The sequence below is a fragment of the Lampris incognitus genome, chromosome 2 (genome assembly GCF_029633865.1).
Source record: "Lampris incognitus isolate fLamInc1 chromosome 2, fLamInc1.hap2, whole genome shotgun sequence".
In the NCBI taxonomy this organism is placed as follows: Eukaryota; Metazoa; Chordata; class Actinopteri; order Lampriformes; family Lampridae; genus Lampris; species Lampris incognitus.
In genome coordinates, this window is record NC_079212.1 from 94,782,210 (window position 1) to 94,796,603 (window position 14,394).

The 14,394-nt window shown below is 44.2% G+C and overlaps 1 protein-coding gene across 1 annotated transcript; it reads right to left on the reverse strand.

Annotated features, from left to right (window-relative positions):
- Positions 1 to 10,360: 10,360 nt before the first annotated feature.
- Positions 10,361 to 12,723, reverse strand: si:dkeyp-67f1.2 (uncharacterized protein LOC556106 homolog). The gene is made up of 9 exons (XM_056274787.1): positions 12,646 to 12,723; positions 12,432 to 12,539; positions 12,312 to 12,341; positions 11,926 to 12,049; positions 11,333 to 11,391; positions 11,142 to 11,186; positions 10,962 to 11,046; positions 10,741 to 10,867; positions 10,361 to 10,598 (listed from the first exon to the last, which is right to left on the reverse strand). Exons 1-9 carry the CDS (start codon positions 12,656 to 12,658, stop codon positions 10,512 to 10,514), a joined length of 678 nt encoding a protein of 225 aa, XP_056130762.1. The 5' UTR covers positions 12,659 to 12,723; the 3' UTR covers positions 10,361 to 10,511.
- Between the last annotated feature and the right edge of the window lie 1,671 nt (positions 12,724 to 14,394).

Here is a 14,394-nt window from a genome sequence, read left to right on the forward strand (position 1 = left end):
CATTGCTATGCTGATGATACTCAGCTGTATGTGCCTATAAGGGCTGATGATCATACTCAAATGATTAATTTAGAGGCCTGCTTGGCTGCTGTGAAAAATTGAATGTTACTAAACGTTCTGTTCTTAAATTTGGATAAAACTGAGATGCTGGACAATAACAATCTGTGATTTCACAAAGTGTGGCAGTTAAAAATCTTGGTGTTACGTTTGATCCCAGCCTTTCCTTTGATAAGCACATTAAAGAACTCACCAAGACTGCCCTTTTTCAATTATCAATCTTATAAATCTGAACTGAAAAAACATACAAATCTGGCTGGCCAGATTTAATCCATGCAGAGTGGGTCAAAGAAGAATATGAGTTAGGCTTCCTGGGCGAGCCCCCAAATCATCATGGTAATTATTTAATTCCACTCTGATATTAAATGAGGGGCAAGACAAAAAGCTATTACAGTATCGTCACATGATTTTAATATATGTTCAATGAACAGATGCACAAGCTCATACGCTTGTGCATGCCCTGATCTCAGAGCACACCATCTTCATACCATGCTGTAGAACAACGCCCATTTCATTGATCACAATGTTATGTACCCAGAGCCTCCTTTGTCATGAAGAGGAGATAGTTTCCACCAAAATGATGCATACTTAGAGTCTCTCCCTATTCCTGTCTTAGATAAGACAACTTATCTTGGTAAACTTTCCTCCTGCTGGGTAACAGAACTTGTTTATTGTTCCAAGAGATCATCTCCCTCTGTCCTCACCTTCTGCCAGGACCCTCCAGCACCGCTTCCCGTGACACTCAAATGGCTTTCACACCTCCCTCTATTATCATGCCCTTACCATATTTACAGAGAAGAGGCACTTTTAACACCACCCTTGTCCTGCTAAACATGAGCCCCCAGGCATCTGTTCAAACAATATAACCATAGTATAGCTGATCTGTGGTCAGATTAAAAGTAAGCAACATACATATATAAATTGCTCTCACAGTAACAGCTAAAACTCAGTGTTTCCTGTCCATGGCTGATGCAGAGACTCTAATACATGCATTTGTTTCATCCAGACTTGATAACTGTAATGTTCTCTTTTCAGTTCTGCCACATGCTAGTACAAAAGGTCCTCAGATTGTTCAGAATGCTGAAGCTATAATCCTAACTAAAAATAGAAAATTTGACCATAATACACCAATACTTGCCTCCCTTCATTGGCTTCCTATCCATGTTAGATCAGACTTCAAGGTGCTTCTGCTGACTTAAAAAAATCCTAAATGGGCTTGCCTCATCATACCTGTCTGATCTCCTTAAACCTTACATTCCATCTCGAGCTCTTTGCTCTCAAAATACAGGGCTCCTGTGTGTACCCAAAGTTAAAAAGAAGTCAGCTGGTGACAGGGCCTTTTCCTATCAGGCCTGTTCTTGTGGAATAACCTGCCTGCTGCAGTCAGACAATCAGTCTGTTGAGTCCTTTAAATCCAAACTTAAAACTCATCTTTTTGCCTTAGCGTACAATTAGTTGCCTTTACGTTGAATGCTTCACAACCTGTACTGGATGGTGGGTCGGTTTCTGTCTCAATGAATTTACCAACCACTGTTCTGCCGACGAAATTATAGAGTATAGATTATTGACTATTGCAAACTGATCTTTTCTCTCACATGTCTTTTCTCTCTCTCTGCCCTCTGAGGCAAATTTGTAATTTGTGATATTGGGCTATACAAATAAAATTGATTTGAATAGTGTTGAATTTTCAAAGGGCTTCAACTTGTTGGTGCAAGCGACATTTTGTAAAGAGAAAATTTGTTCAGTAATGAGTAGGTAACAATTTTTATCTTATTCACATACATTTTTAAGTATATTTATTTTGTATATTTGATTCAAATGGGGGAGGGGGCTAAAGCTATATATCTAATTTATCAGTAATAAGTGTAATCCATCAAAAACAAATGGCTGTAAAAAAAAGAAGCTGTTCAAGAAGCTTCCTGTGTGGGAAGATGGCGGCACGAATTCACATTTGAGTCGGCCTCACCCAGTACCGGTATGGGAAGATGGCGGCGTGAAATTACGTTTGCGGCGGCCTCACCCAGTACCATGCAGTGTCTTTGTACACGTCTGTCCACGTCTTCGTTTGATGGCTGGGAGAGCTGGTGCTGGATCGGCTGGGACAGCTTGGTCTGCTGCGTCCTATGGGGCCCAGGGACTCCAGAGCTGTGCCCGAAGAGGAAACAACGAGGGCAGTCTGACAGGACGCGGAAGCGGAGCAGGCTAAGCTAACTGCTAGCCCATGCAGACCGGCAGATCCAATAACACCGAGGGCGGTCTGGTGGTGGCCTCGCCTAGCCTTGACTGTGTTTTTGGTGTCTTCGTGTTGACCGCGGGGAGGTGTTTCGAAGGTGTCTGGCTGGGAGAGCTAGTGTTGGATCGGCTGGGGGAGCCTGGTCTGCTGCGTCTGGTGGGCCCAGGGACCATGGCCCTGCCTGGGGCTGTGCCTGAGGAGGAAACACCGAGGGCGGTCTGACAGGACGCGGAAGCGGGGCAGGCAGTTATCCTGGCGTTCGTTCTCTTGGACAGTGATTTTTTTTTTTTTGTAGTTTGATATGTGTGTTCTTGCAGTTTGTAGACATGTGTTTTTGTCTTTGTGTTGTACTTCTGTGGGCTGGGGGAAACGACATTTCGTTTCATTTCATGTAATGACATATTTCATTTCACATTTAATTTCATGTGCTTGCGTACATGAAATGAAATGATGAAGTGTTCCTGATTCCTGAAATATATTTGGACTGTTCACATACAACAGACCTCCATCTAGGGATATAATATATTGCATACTACTGTGTGGTTGAGTACGGAGTCCCTGAGTGTTCACGTCAATCTATTTATTTATTTATTTGTAGTTTGCTCGTGACCACTCAGGGGCTCCGTTGAGTATGCAACCTTTTTCTTTTCTGTTTTTTTTTTAAGGAATAGATTTTGAGCCCTCTACCATAGACTTCAAGAGAGCAGGAACCACAAACTGGGACCCAACTGAACCCAAAATATCCTCAGAACGTCCTTTGACATCAGCTGCAGGGTGCAGAGAGGAGCTGTTGTATTGTTCATCGTCATTACTGCACTGTGCCCTCCAATCCCATCTTGTTATTTGAGACTGAGTGGGCAGGACAAAAGGTCTTAAACTACTGAAGGTACTCTGTGATAAAAAATCAACAGCATTAGACTGGGTTAGATAAGAGCACTCACCTGGCCCATTCATGTGCTTCCTACGTTCCACAGGGAAATGGTGGAGATTATGATCTTTCTGCCAAAAGGGAAAGGAAGGAGAAACCGAATATGGTTACCTTATTCCACGCTGTAGCAAACAGTCTCAAGGAACAACTTTTTGCATTTAAGAATAATCACATTAGCCTGGTAAATTTAACCGTAACATGCATGTGACGGCATTACCAAACCTCCCCTAGAAATCCCCCCGGTTCAGAATGTACTTCTGTGCAAATGGCTTTTCTGAGTGTTGAGGCAACACAAAGACACATTATGATGGTGGAAAAATGAATGCAGGGTCAGCTCCAGCTCCATATCTCCAGTGGAGCGAGTGTTAACACTCGGCTGAAATGGAGGGCTGCCACCTCACTAATGACAAAACGCACACACACACACACACACACACACACACACACACACACACACACACACACACACACACACACACACACACACACACAACTTAATTCCTGCTGAATAACTTGGTTGCTGGAATCCGCGGACCTCGGTTCGTTATTTAATGACCAGGGTTCTTCCTCTGCCGTATTTTAAAACATGTTTGCTCAATCAAAGAATTTCAGACCATTTCTCATGGAGTCGCTTAACGTATATGCCGAACAGGCCCAGCTGGGCAGGGAGGAGATCATAAAACACAGATCATCTTTCACGCAGCTGACTGAACGGAGCTAAAGTTATTTATAATATTGCCTATACCGAGTAATGAACCAGAATCACTGTTTGTGGTAGGCTCACAGGGAGGGTCGTCCTTCAGCAGTCATTACATTCAGATAAGGTCTATATGTAGGCACCGTGCATGGGTAAAAAAAAAGTTATTTCAAACATGAAACGTGAGCCTCTCAGCTCCAAAACAATCCCCGCTGAAGTCGAGAACACGGCCCGGCCGGTCGACATATCGGAGAGGAAGACTTCGCATCTCAAATCTTACCCAGAAAGTACCGTAATGAGTGTCCCTGCCTCTCGGGCTGTAATCGCACGCTTGTTGTAGCGTGGGAGGACATTTTACCGACCCTTAGTGAAAATGGAACCGCTCATTTTATGCAACCTCTTATGTTTCTGTATAAATATGCAATCCCCTCATTTAAAGGTAGTTGACTACCGCGCGTGTATAATGTGGTGAGTTTAATGGCATCTCTGCGTGCTGCTCTTTTGATAATGAGGTGGGATTCCCGCTGATTGGCTAATTCCGCAAAATGGAAATTGTGTACAAGAGGAGAATTAACAGGACACGACAGGGTGGACATGGACTGAGGCCCGCTATCCAGTAAAGGCTAGGTTAGTTCATGGATGGTTAACAGATAAAAAAAACCCCCAAAACAAACCAAAAAGCCTGTTCGGTAAGAGCATTCACTGCCAGTTTACATGGAAACAGGTAAAAGAAATGGAAAACCAAATACTGTATCCCCCCAAAAATGCTTACGCAAAGTAAAACGGAGGAGTCGTCTGTATAAGGAGACTTAGCGAGGAGATAGATAACCCCATTGTGACATATTGACATGTGTGCTGAGGTGGCATGTTGTCATTGTCATCATTTTCCCACCTCCGCTCAGGCACATGATGCACCCACACAAAATTATTCACTGTGTTCACACGAATTTGTGTGCTATGTCACTCTGTAAAGCTGCTGTGTCACTTCAAGGATTACAGAGCCATGTAGGCCTATAACCTAGTGCAAATTGAAAAGGGAAAAAAAATGTACACAGCTTACCTTCTTTCCATGGGTGACTCCCATGTCCCCAGAGTCCGTGTTCACACACCGAAAACTCCTGGACTTCTCTCTCTCTCCTCTCTCTCGCTCTCTCCTCGCTCTCTCCTCTCTCTCTCTCTCTCTCTCTCTCTCTCTCTCTCTCTCTCTCTCTCTCTCTCTCTCTCTCTCTCTCTCTCTCTCTCTCTCTCTCTCTCTCTCTCTCTCTCTCTGAGTGCATGCTGGGAGTGACTGTTAGTCTGCAGAGTGAGTTATTCTTTCTCATTTTTTTCTTACTGTGTTATATTATTGTGGTGTGTAGTGTATTCTATCAGTTTAGGGGTTTTTACTGAGCAGGAAATTTACAGATTTAAGAAAATAGTGGTGAAGGTCAGGCAAGGGTTTCTTTTTGTCAGTTCGTTTGTGCTGTCTGGTTGTCTCCCCTTTATTTATGTATTTATTTATCTTCTCACTGAATGATTTTAAATTGGCTCATTGAATTTAAATGGAGCTAGAGACATCAGGGAGGGGGTGCAGCTATATGACCTGATGAAGCTGAAAAGTGTTGATGTGATGTTTGTCCAGGAAAGTTACAGTGGCGGGTCCGGTGAAACTGACTGAAGGTCAGAGCGGGAAGGGGAAGTCTTTTTAAGTTCTTTAACCTCAGGAAGTGGAGGAGTAGCTGATCTCTTCTCCAAAAAGTTCCTACCAATTTCTTACGAAGTTAAAGAAGTGATAGAGGGGAAACTGCTGGTGGTCAGAGCCAAGTTTGAGTGTTGCACGTTATCTTTTATATGCTCCAAATGCCAGCTCAGAGAGAGTCCAGTTTATAACTTCTTTAAGTGACACTTTGTGTAGCTGTAGCTCAAATGATTTTTTGTTTTTAGGAGGTGACTTTAATTGTACTCGAACTTATTATTTAGACAGGAATCATGTTAAACCTCGTGCCACTTCTCAAAGAGCAACTGATGTCATAAAAACATGACTTAGTGGACGTCTGGAGATGGTTGCACAGTCAAGACAGACGGTAAACTTGGCTCATACAAGATAAATTTTTATTTCCCTGGCTAGACTAGATGGGTTTTATGACTAAGACCAAAGACATGTGTATTGACTTTAGACATAATCCCTCCAACCCAGTCAACAGTAAGATTAATGGCCATGAGGTTGAAATTGTTGAGTCATACAAGTACTTGGGCACTATAATTGATAACAAGCTGATCTTTGATTATAATACCAATTTGCGATGCAAACAAAGCCAGCAGCACCTTTTTTGTCTGAGGAAGCTTGTTAAGTTTGGTGTCGACAGGTCCCTGTTGACTTTGTTCGACAGATCTTTCATTGAGTCGGTTATTACTTTTTCTTTTGTCGGCTGGTATGCCTCTCTCAACCTTAAACAGAAAAATGCACTAACAAAGGTGATCAAGGTCTGCAGTAGCATCACAGGTACCCAACAGAAAAGTCTGTCTGATTTATATAACAAGCGGATGTTAAGGGAAGGAGAGTCCATCCTGTCTGACAGCACACACCCCCTGCACCTAGAGTTTCAGACCATGCCTTCTGGTTCCCGCTTCAAATACCCGGTAGTCAAAACCAACAGATACAAACTCCATTCCCTCAGCCATTTCACTGCTAAACTCCATCAGTAAGAGGTAATACCAGCTCCACCTTGATAAACACTGTTAACACCGTTTACTGTTGCATTGGTTTTCGTTGGCTTTGTTCTCCTTGCTACATGTTGTATCTATTTGCCTTATGTGTTCTGTGGAGTGTTTGTGTGTTTAAATTTTGCCGCTGCTACACAACAACTGCCCCTCTGGGGACAAATAAAACCTACTTGAGTTGACTTTTGTTTCAAACATCATTTTAGCATTTTTAAGATGTGTAGCATTTTACCTGTACATTTTAGTGCTCAGTCTTTAGTAGTCTGCAATGCTTTTATTACAAAAGTAAAACAAACAAAACAAGGAATGCATACTGGCTTTTTAACACCAATCTACTGTGTGATGCTAATTTTAAAGATGTTTTTAGCTTATTTTGGAGGATTCATAGGTCTGAAAAGAACAGTTTTGCTTCTTTGAGACAGTCATGGGACTGTGGGAAGGTTAAAATCAAGCACATCTGTCAGCAATACACTATGGATGTCATGCGAAACATTACTAGATCATTGAGAGCTCTAGAGATTAAGATAGGGGAACTCCAAGATTTCATTGAGTCCACAGGAAATCGAGGGCATATTGAAGCTGCCAAATCCAAAACAGCTTTGTTAGCTGACCTACTAGGCACTAATGCTCAGGGAGCAGTAGTTCGCTTACGTTTCCGGATCATCAACCAGACGGATGTTCGATCCAAGTTTTTCTTTGGATTGGAGGAGAATGGGCAGAGCAGGTACATCCACATCTTAAGGTCAGCTGATGGAATAGAACTCACAGAACGCCACGGAATCTCAAGACAGGCAGTGCAGTTCTACTCTGAGCTGTGCAAACAGAGTATGTGGAGCGTGAATGGCGGTTTGAGTATTTCTATTAGGGTTTGCCCACAGTCTGCAGAGATGAGCTGGAGGAGCCACTGGTTTTAGAGGAGTTGTATGTAGCCCTGCAGGGGATGGATGGAGAAAAGGCCCCAGGCATTGACAGTCTTCCTATGGATTTTATAAGACCTTCTGGATGAACTTGATCAAGACCTTATAGAGGTTTTCAATGAAAGTTTTGAAACTCTGACTCTTCCCCTGAGCTGCAGGAGAGCAGTCATTACTCTGCTGCCGAGGAAAGGAGACCTTCAGGATATTAAAAACTGGTGGACAGTCTCCTTCCTCTGTTCAGGTTATAAATTCCTGTTCAAGGCTCTGGCTAACTGGTTGAAACACCGGATGGATGAAGTTATTCACCTGGACCAGACTTACTGTGTGCCTGGTAGGTACATCATAGAAAATGTGTCTTTAATCAGGGATGTTTTGGATGTCTCTAGTTCTTTGGGCACAGGCTTTTACATCTCATTAGACCAAGAAAAAGCATTTGACAGGGTTGAGCACCTTTATTTCTGGGAGGTTTTGGAGTGGTTTGGTTTCAGCCCATGTCTCATTGCTGTGATCAAGGTTTTGTACTGAGACATTCAGAGTGTATTTAAGATAAATGGGGGTCTGAGTGTTCCCTTCACAGTACACAGAGGTGTCAGACAGGGCTGCTCTCCATCTGGCATGCTCTATGTATTATCTATTGAACCCTTGTTACACAAAATTAGGTCCTGTATAGATGGTTTGGTTTTACCAGGATTTAATACTGCTCGTGTTTTACCTGCTTATGCTGATGATGTCATGGTATAGATTACAAACCAATCTGAAATTAATATTGTTGATAAAATTTTGTTTGACTTTGGTCTTATTTCTACTGCAAAGGTAAACTAGAGAATATGTGAAGCACTGGAAATTGGAAAGTGGTTTGGTGGTCTTTCAGTTTTACCAGGGAGTTAGCATGGAAAAAAGATGATATCAGATGTCTGAGTGTTTATCTTGGTAAGGAAGAGATGGTTAAGAGAAAAAGGGCATGTTAGAGAAGTGTTTTTGTGCTTTAGATTGTTTAATTCCTTTAATGAAGTGTGGTCTAAAACTTTTATTTTCCAAGCAGGATACAAGAAAAATAATGTAACAAAGTGGCAACTTTGTTACTTCCTTGCTGGCGAAGCTAAACTATCAATATTACCAGAAAGAAAAATATAAAACGAAAAGGGGGGCATCTGGGTAGCATAGTGGTCTACCAGTTTGAATTCTCGTGTTACCTCCGGCTTGGTCGGGTGTCCCTACAGACACAATTAGCCGTGTCTACGGGTGGGAAGCCGGATGTGGATATGTGTTCTGGTCGCTGCACTAGCGCCTCTTCTGGTCGGTCGGGGCAACTGTTTAGGGAATTAGGGGGAATAGCACGATCCTCCCACGTGCTACGTCCCCCTGGTGAAACTCCTCACTGTCAGGTGAAAAGAAGCAGCAAGGGACTCCACATGGATTAGAGGAGGCATGTGGTAGTCTGCAGCCCGCCCCGGATCAGCAGAGGGGGTGGAGCAGCGACCGGGACAGCTTGGAAGAGTGGGGTAATTGGCCAAGTACAATTGGGGAGAAAAGGAAAACTGAAGAAATAGTCCCAGGGTTCACCTTTGTTTTATTTGATTTTAAATTTCTTAAATGAATGAATAGTATGGTTATTTGTACATCAGTGGTGTTATAATAATGTCATTTGTTCAGTGATGGATGATGAATTTATAAGGTTTAGTAATGCTTTTCCATCCATCCATTACCCAAACCTCTTATCCTGTTCTCAGGGTCGCGGGGATTCTGGAGCCTAACCCAACAGTCACTGGAGGGCAGGCGGTGAAACACCCCGGACAGGCCGCCAAGCCATCACAGGGCCGACATATTCACACCTGGGGACAATTTAGTTCGGCCAATTCACCTAACCTACGCGTCTTTGGACTGTGGGAGGAAACCGGAGCACCCAGAGGAAACCCACACAGACACGGGGAGAACATATTATCCTCAACTGAAAACTAATGTTTTTAGTAATATTTTTAGATCAGAATTAGAATCGGAATACTGATTCTGATCTAAAAATATTACTAAAAACATTGATAATATTATTTCTATGTGTTGTAAACAGGTTGTTTCTCTGATTTTGTTTCGAAGCTGCTGTGAATCTGTGACATTTTATTAAAGTTGCTTTCAAAAGTAGAAAAAATAAAGTCTCTCTCTCTCATCCCCTCAGAGGAGGAAAAGTCGGTTAAAAGAGGGTGGATCGCAACAGATGGGAAGAAAGAAAACGTTACTCGTGTTGGGAAGGCCAATAGGTGAAAGTATTAGGTTTCCATTAATACTTCAAATAGTAAGACAGAACTATAAAATAGAAACTGAAAACCGTCTGAGGTGTCCTGGATGCATGGCATGGCATGGCCGTTGCATACCAACATGGGGATCGCTGGTTCGAATCCCCGTTGTTAACTCCGGCTTGGTCGGGTGTCCCTACAGACACAATTGGCCATGTCTGTGGATGGGAAGCCGGATGTGGGTGTGTCCTGGTCGCAGCACTAGCGCCTCCTCTGGGCGCCTGTTTGGGGAGGGGGCTGGGGGGAATAGCGTGATCCTCCCACGTGCTATGTCTCCCTGTTGAAACTCCTCACCGTTAGGTGAAAAGAAGCGGCTGGCGACTCCACATTTATCGGAGGAGGCATGTGGTGGTCTGCAGCCCTCCCCGGATCGGCAGAGTGGGGTGGAGCAGCGACCAGGGCAGCTCGGAAGAGCGGGGTAATTGTCCAGATACAATTGGTGAGAAAATAATTTAAAAAAAAGATTGAAAACCCTTTAAGAGAAAGCAGTGGTGCATCATCTCAACAACTCTGAAACAAGTGCAGGAGCGAGTACACACTTTGGTTGTTTATTCTGATCATGTATTTACAGAAATTGTGTTAAATCCAAACAACTGGAAAGGTTTTGAGAGAGCTCGTGTTAACCCTGAAAGTGGCCTTGCAAAACAAATGTGTCTCACTGATCAGCATGGATGTCTTTACCGTCCATCTGCTAAAACTTCCTGGGAAAACAGCCACCCACGTCCACTGACTCCGGCCAACCTTGATAGACGTTGGTTTCCTCTTCATTGGCAGCTCGCTGTTCGGAGAACAGACAGACAGACATGAGTCTTTTTGTTACTTGATTTGTACGTGACATATCACTCATCTGAACTTGAATAGCTGTTTTCAGTTAAAATAATACAAGCAAAGCAGATGCGGAATGAAAAAGGACGGTTGACCTTCTCGAAGGGACTCTTCTGGCCTATCCCAGAAGCTCCAGCGAAGACCCAGCTGTCCCTGTACTGCAGGGACATGATGGAAGCACTCCCCAGCCCAACAAATATCTCTTTCATTTCATCCGTCATCCTGCAGGGAGGCAATGATGGACTCGGGTTAGAAAAGTCTCATGGTGAGATAGGATGGACAGATGAATCATGAATCATCCGAGTTATGAACTTACTTTTTTGTCACATCGTCAAAAGACGCCACCAAAACGATCGTTCCCGGCTTGATCGCCTTCAGGTAAGCCAAGATGTCCTCCAGCTCTGTAATCAGAGAGAACAAGAACAGCAATCATCATTTGGGGGTTTCTGCCAATGTTGAAATTTGAGAAATGGCCAAACAAAATTGAAAGCCTTACTTTTATAATTCAAGCAGTCGACCTTTTCGACCGTCCCATTTTGACCTGGGATGGAAAACGACAGAGGATCGTCAGTACTGCAGCACCACTGTGTTTGTGTCAGTTTCGCAGCTCGTTCTGCAACATGGTTATTTACCAGATCTGACCAGCTGGGGCGTGCTGAGAGGATATCAGACGGCCTTTTAACTCACCGTTCACAAGCGCCATGTTTAGCCCCGGGCCCACGTTATTCAGGACGCTACTCATGATGCTGTCAAGACAAGAGGAAGGAAGGCTGAGTTTGTTTGTTTTCTCCCCTTTTTCTCCCTAATTGTACTTGGCCAATCACCCCACAGATCGCTGCTCCACCCCCTCTGCCAATCCGGGGAGGGCTGCACACTACCACATGCCTCCTCTGATGCATGTGGAGTCGCCAGCCGCCTCTTTTCACCTGACAGTGAGGAGTTTCACCAGGGGGACGTAGTGCGTGGGAGGATCACGCTATTTCCCCCAGTTACACCTCCCCCTCCCTGAACAGGTGCCCCGACCGACCAGGACACATACCCACAATCCGGCTTCCCACCCGCAGACACAGCCAGTTGTTCCTGTAGGGACGCCCGACCAAGCCGGAGGTAACACGGGGATTCGATCCGCCGATACCCGTGTTGGTAGGCCACGTATAGACCGCCACGCTACCCGGACGCCCCCATGAAGGCTGAGCTTAAACCACAGCTTTACTAGTTAAACATCCATGCTAGATTTAGTAATAAACAACAGTGTAAAAAAATGGCCAATGAACACATACACTTTACCCTCAACACAGATCTTTGGCCCCACAACATCAGCTGCTCCGCTTGTGATGTGGAAAGCAAAGTGGTCCAGGGGACAGCTCCTGGAGAGGCTGCACGGGGCTGTCGGTTTCTGTGCAGCTGAAAACGCAGCACACCGTGGGATGCAATTTCATGAAACAAAGGAACAAGAACAGAAAGACCGGGTCTGATAAGACTGTGGATGGCAGTGCCTTCACATTCTGATTTTATCATTTCCATCATGGAAAGACGGTGCAACAATTACAAAACCTCGACGAAAGCTGTCAATATTTTATTCAAATAACCTCAGTCTGACTGGAATATTGCCAAAGATGATGTGTTGTATTGAGCTTTTATGAAACTGAGCCCATTTTCCACTTACCAGTTTTGGTCTTTTCCATTGATGGAATTCCTGAAATGAAGGAAGGAGGCGTTACTAAAAAAAAGACATCCCAAATTTTCCATTATTTAAGGTAAAAGGGTAGCTCAAAAATAATCTCACCAAATATATCTTGGATACGCTTGGCTTTTTCACGCATGTTGGGTGAATCGATGGAGAGTCTCCATATTAACAGGGCGATAACAATGAGAGCAACCAGGGACACAAAATCTATCAAGAGATAATAATTAAAATATGTTCGTTTCAAATTTTGACCTTGAGGCCTGAAAGGCAGACAGCTCAAATGAGGCGTTTGGTGCAGGAGACGGGCTCTCACCTCGCTTTCTCATCTCCACAACCCCTCACAGGACTCTGGCTGCTGCTGCGAAGACGTGTTGAGCCGGTGTTGTTCCTGTTATCCGGACTTTCTGTCACCATGCTCGACTCTTTTTGGTTTTACTGTGCACTGGCGGGGAGGGGAGAGACGTTATGATCACAAAAACTCCTCCTGTGAATCATAAAAACAGGGCACAGTATCCTTTACACGCCCATCGTAAACATGTTCACCTGGTTTCTTTCTCAAACAGCGTTGCACACGGGAAGGCGCCAACCGTTAACAGATGTAGACGTGTTCCCCCATTTACATGCGCAAACAAGAGTGCGCAGACTGTGAGGCAAAAGGGGAACACGAGTCTTGTGTTTGTAAACGTTACTACCGTAACCTACTAAAAAGACTCACTGGCCGAGGGCTGAAGGGTCGGCCCCCTTCAGTCGAGCGGTTAGCGACGCCGCCCTGTGGTGTCGCACGCCGCAGATCGAATCCCGCCCCGGGCGGGAAAGTGCTCGGCAGCGGTGGGATCTGGAAGCGCGCAGAGCCTCATACGTCTCTTCGGAGCGCGTAAACGAATCGGGAAGTTGTTCTCCGGTGCTCAGCATGAGTTTCAACTGGTACTGCTTTCTGTCTTCATTGCGTAGACCTTCAACGTATTCTGAGATTTCCATTTTCGAACTTTTCTCCGTTTATGTTTCGTGTTCTCATGAATGACGCAGGGTTAGTACTCATAACCGGGTTTATTAACCAACACGACGAGGATGCAATAAGACAACATACAGGTAGCTGGCAGCCAGCACTGTTACCACGCGGGCCCCCACCCGGTAACCTGTATAACTGAGTGTTCCTCAGTACGGCGTCTGCAGTGGCTCAACAAACATCAGCACTAACGCAGTGACTGATCTACACCCCCCTTTCTTAGCTCTTGCACCTACAATAACAAACCATGTTTTCAATTATCAATACTTGCTGAATAACATATATTGAACAACTGTTCAATAATCACACAGTGAGAATTATCAAATACAAAGAAAACAATTTGCCCTTAATGAATAATATGAAAATAGTTGTCTTAGCAAAGCATGTAATTGTATCTTTACCACAGTTTAATTTTAAGTTTTATACGCTTTCCTCTGTGAGGTTCACAGGTACGCACGTCGTTTCTCGGCCACGTTCTGCCACACGTTCTGCGCGCGCGTCTTGTTTACAACGCAGCTTTTACGTCACGCGACGAGGGGGTCTATGGCTAATGCCGTTCAAGCAGACGCGGCCACAAACGTGTGCAAAACGGGGCTTTGCTTTGACGTGAACCGCCCATATGTAAAGAGGGCTGAAAGAAAATGGTCAAATCCGGCATTTACATGCAAACATTACAATGTACACCAAATACTGGCAAGTCTAGGATTATTTGCATACAGAAAATTGCCAAAGCACAAAGACGACACAAGGCCATGGTGTTTACACACAAGAAAAGCCTGCTAACATTTTGCCTAAAAAAGACGAGGATCACATTTAAATACCACGCAAAACAAAATTTTGAGATTTCAATTTTCAGCTTGTTCGTTTGTGAAAATTCATCAACAAGTCACATATAACACAAACACGCCTCATAGATTGACCCAATCAGACAGACAGACAGCAGCTGTTAGCCCCTCATACATCCAGGCTTTTATGCCGTCAAACACATGTTTCATCTTAAAAGACATCCCCAATTAAAGCTTTAAAAGGAAACACAAAGCTGGTCTTGGCAAAATA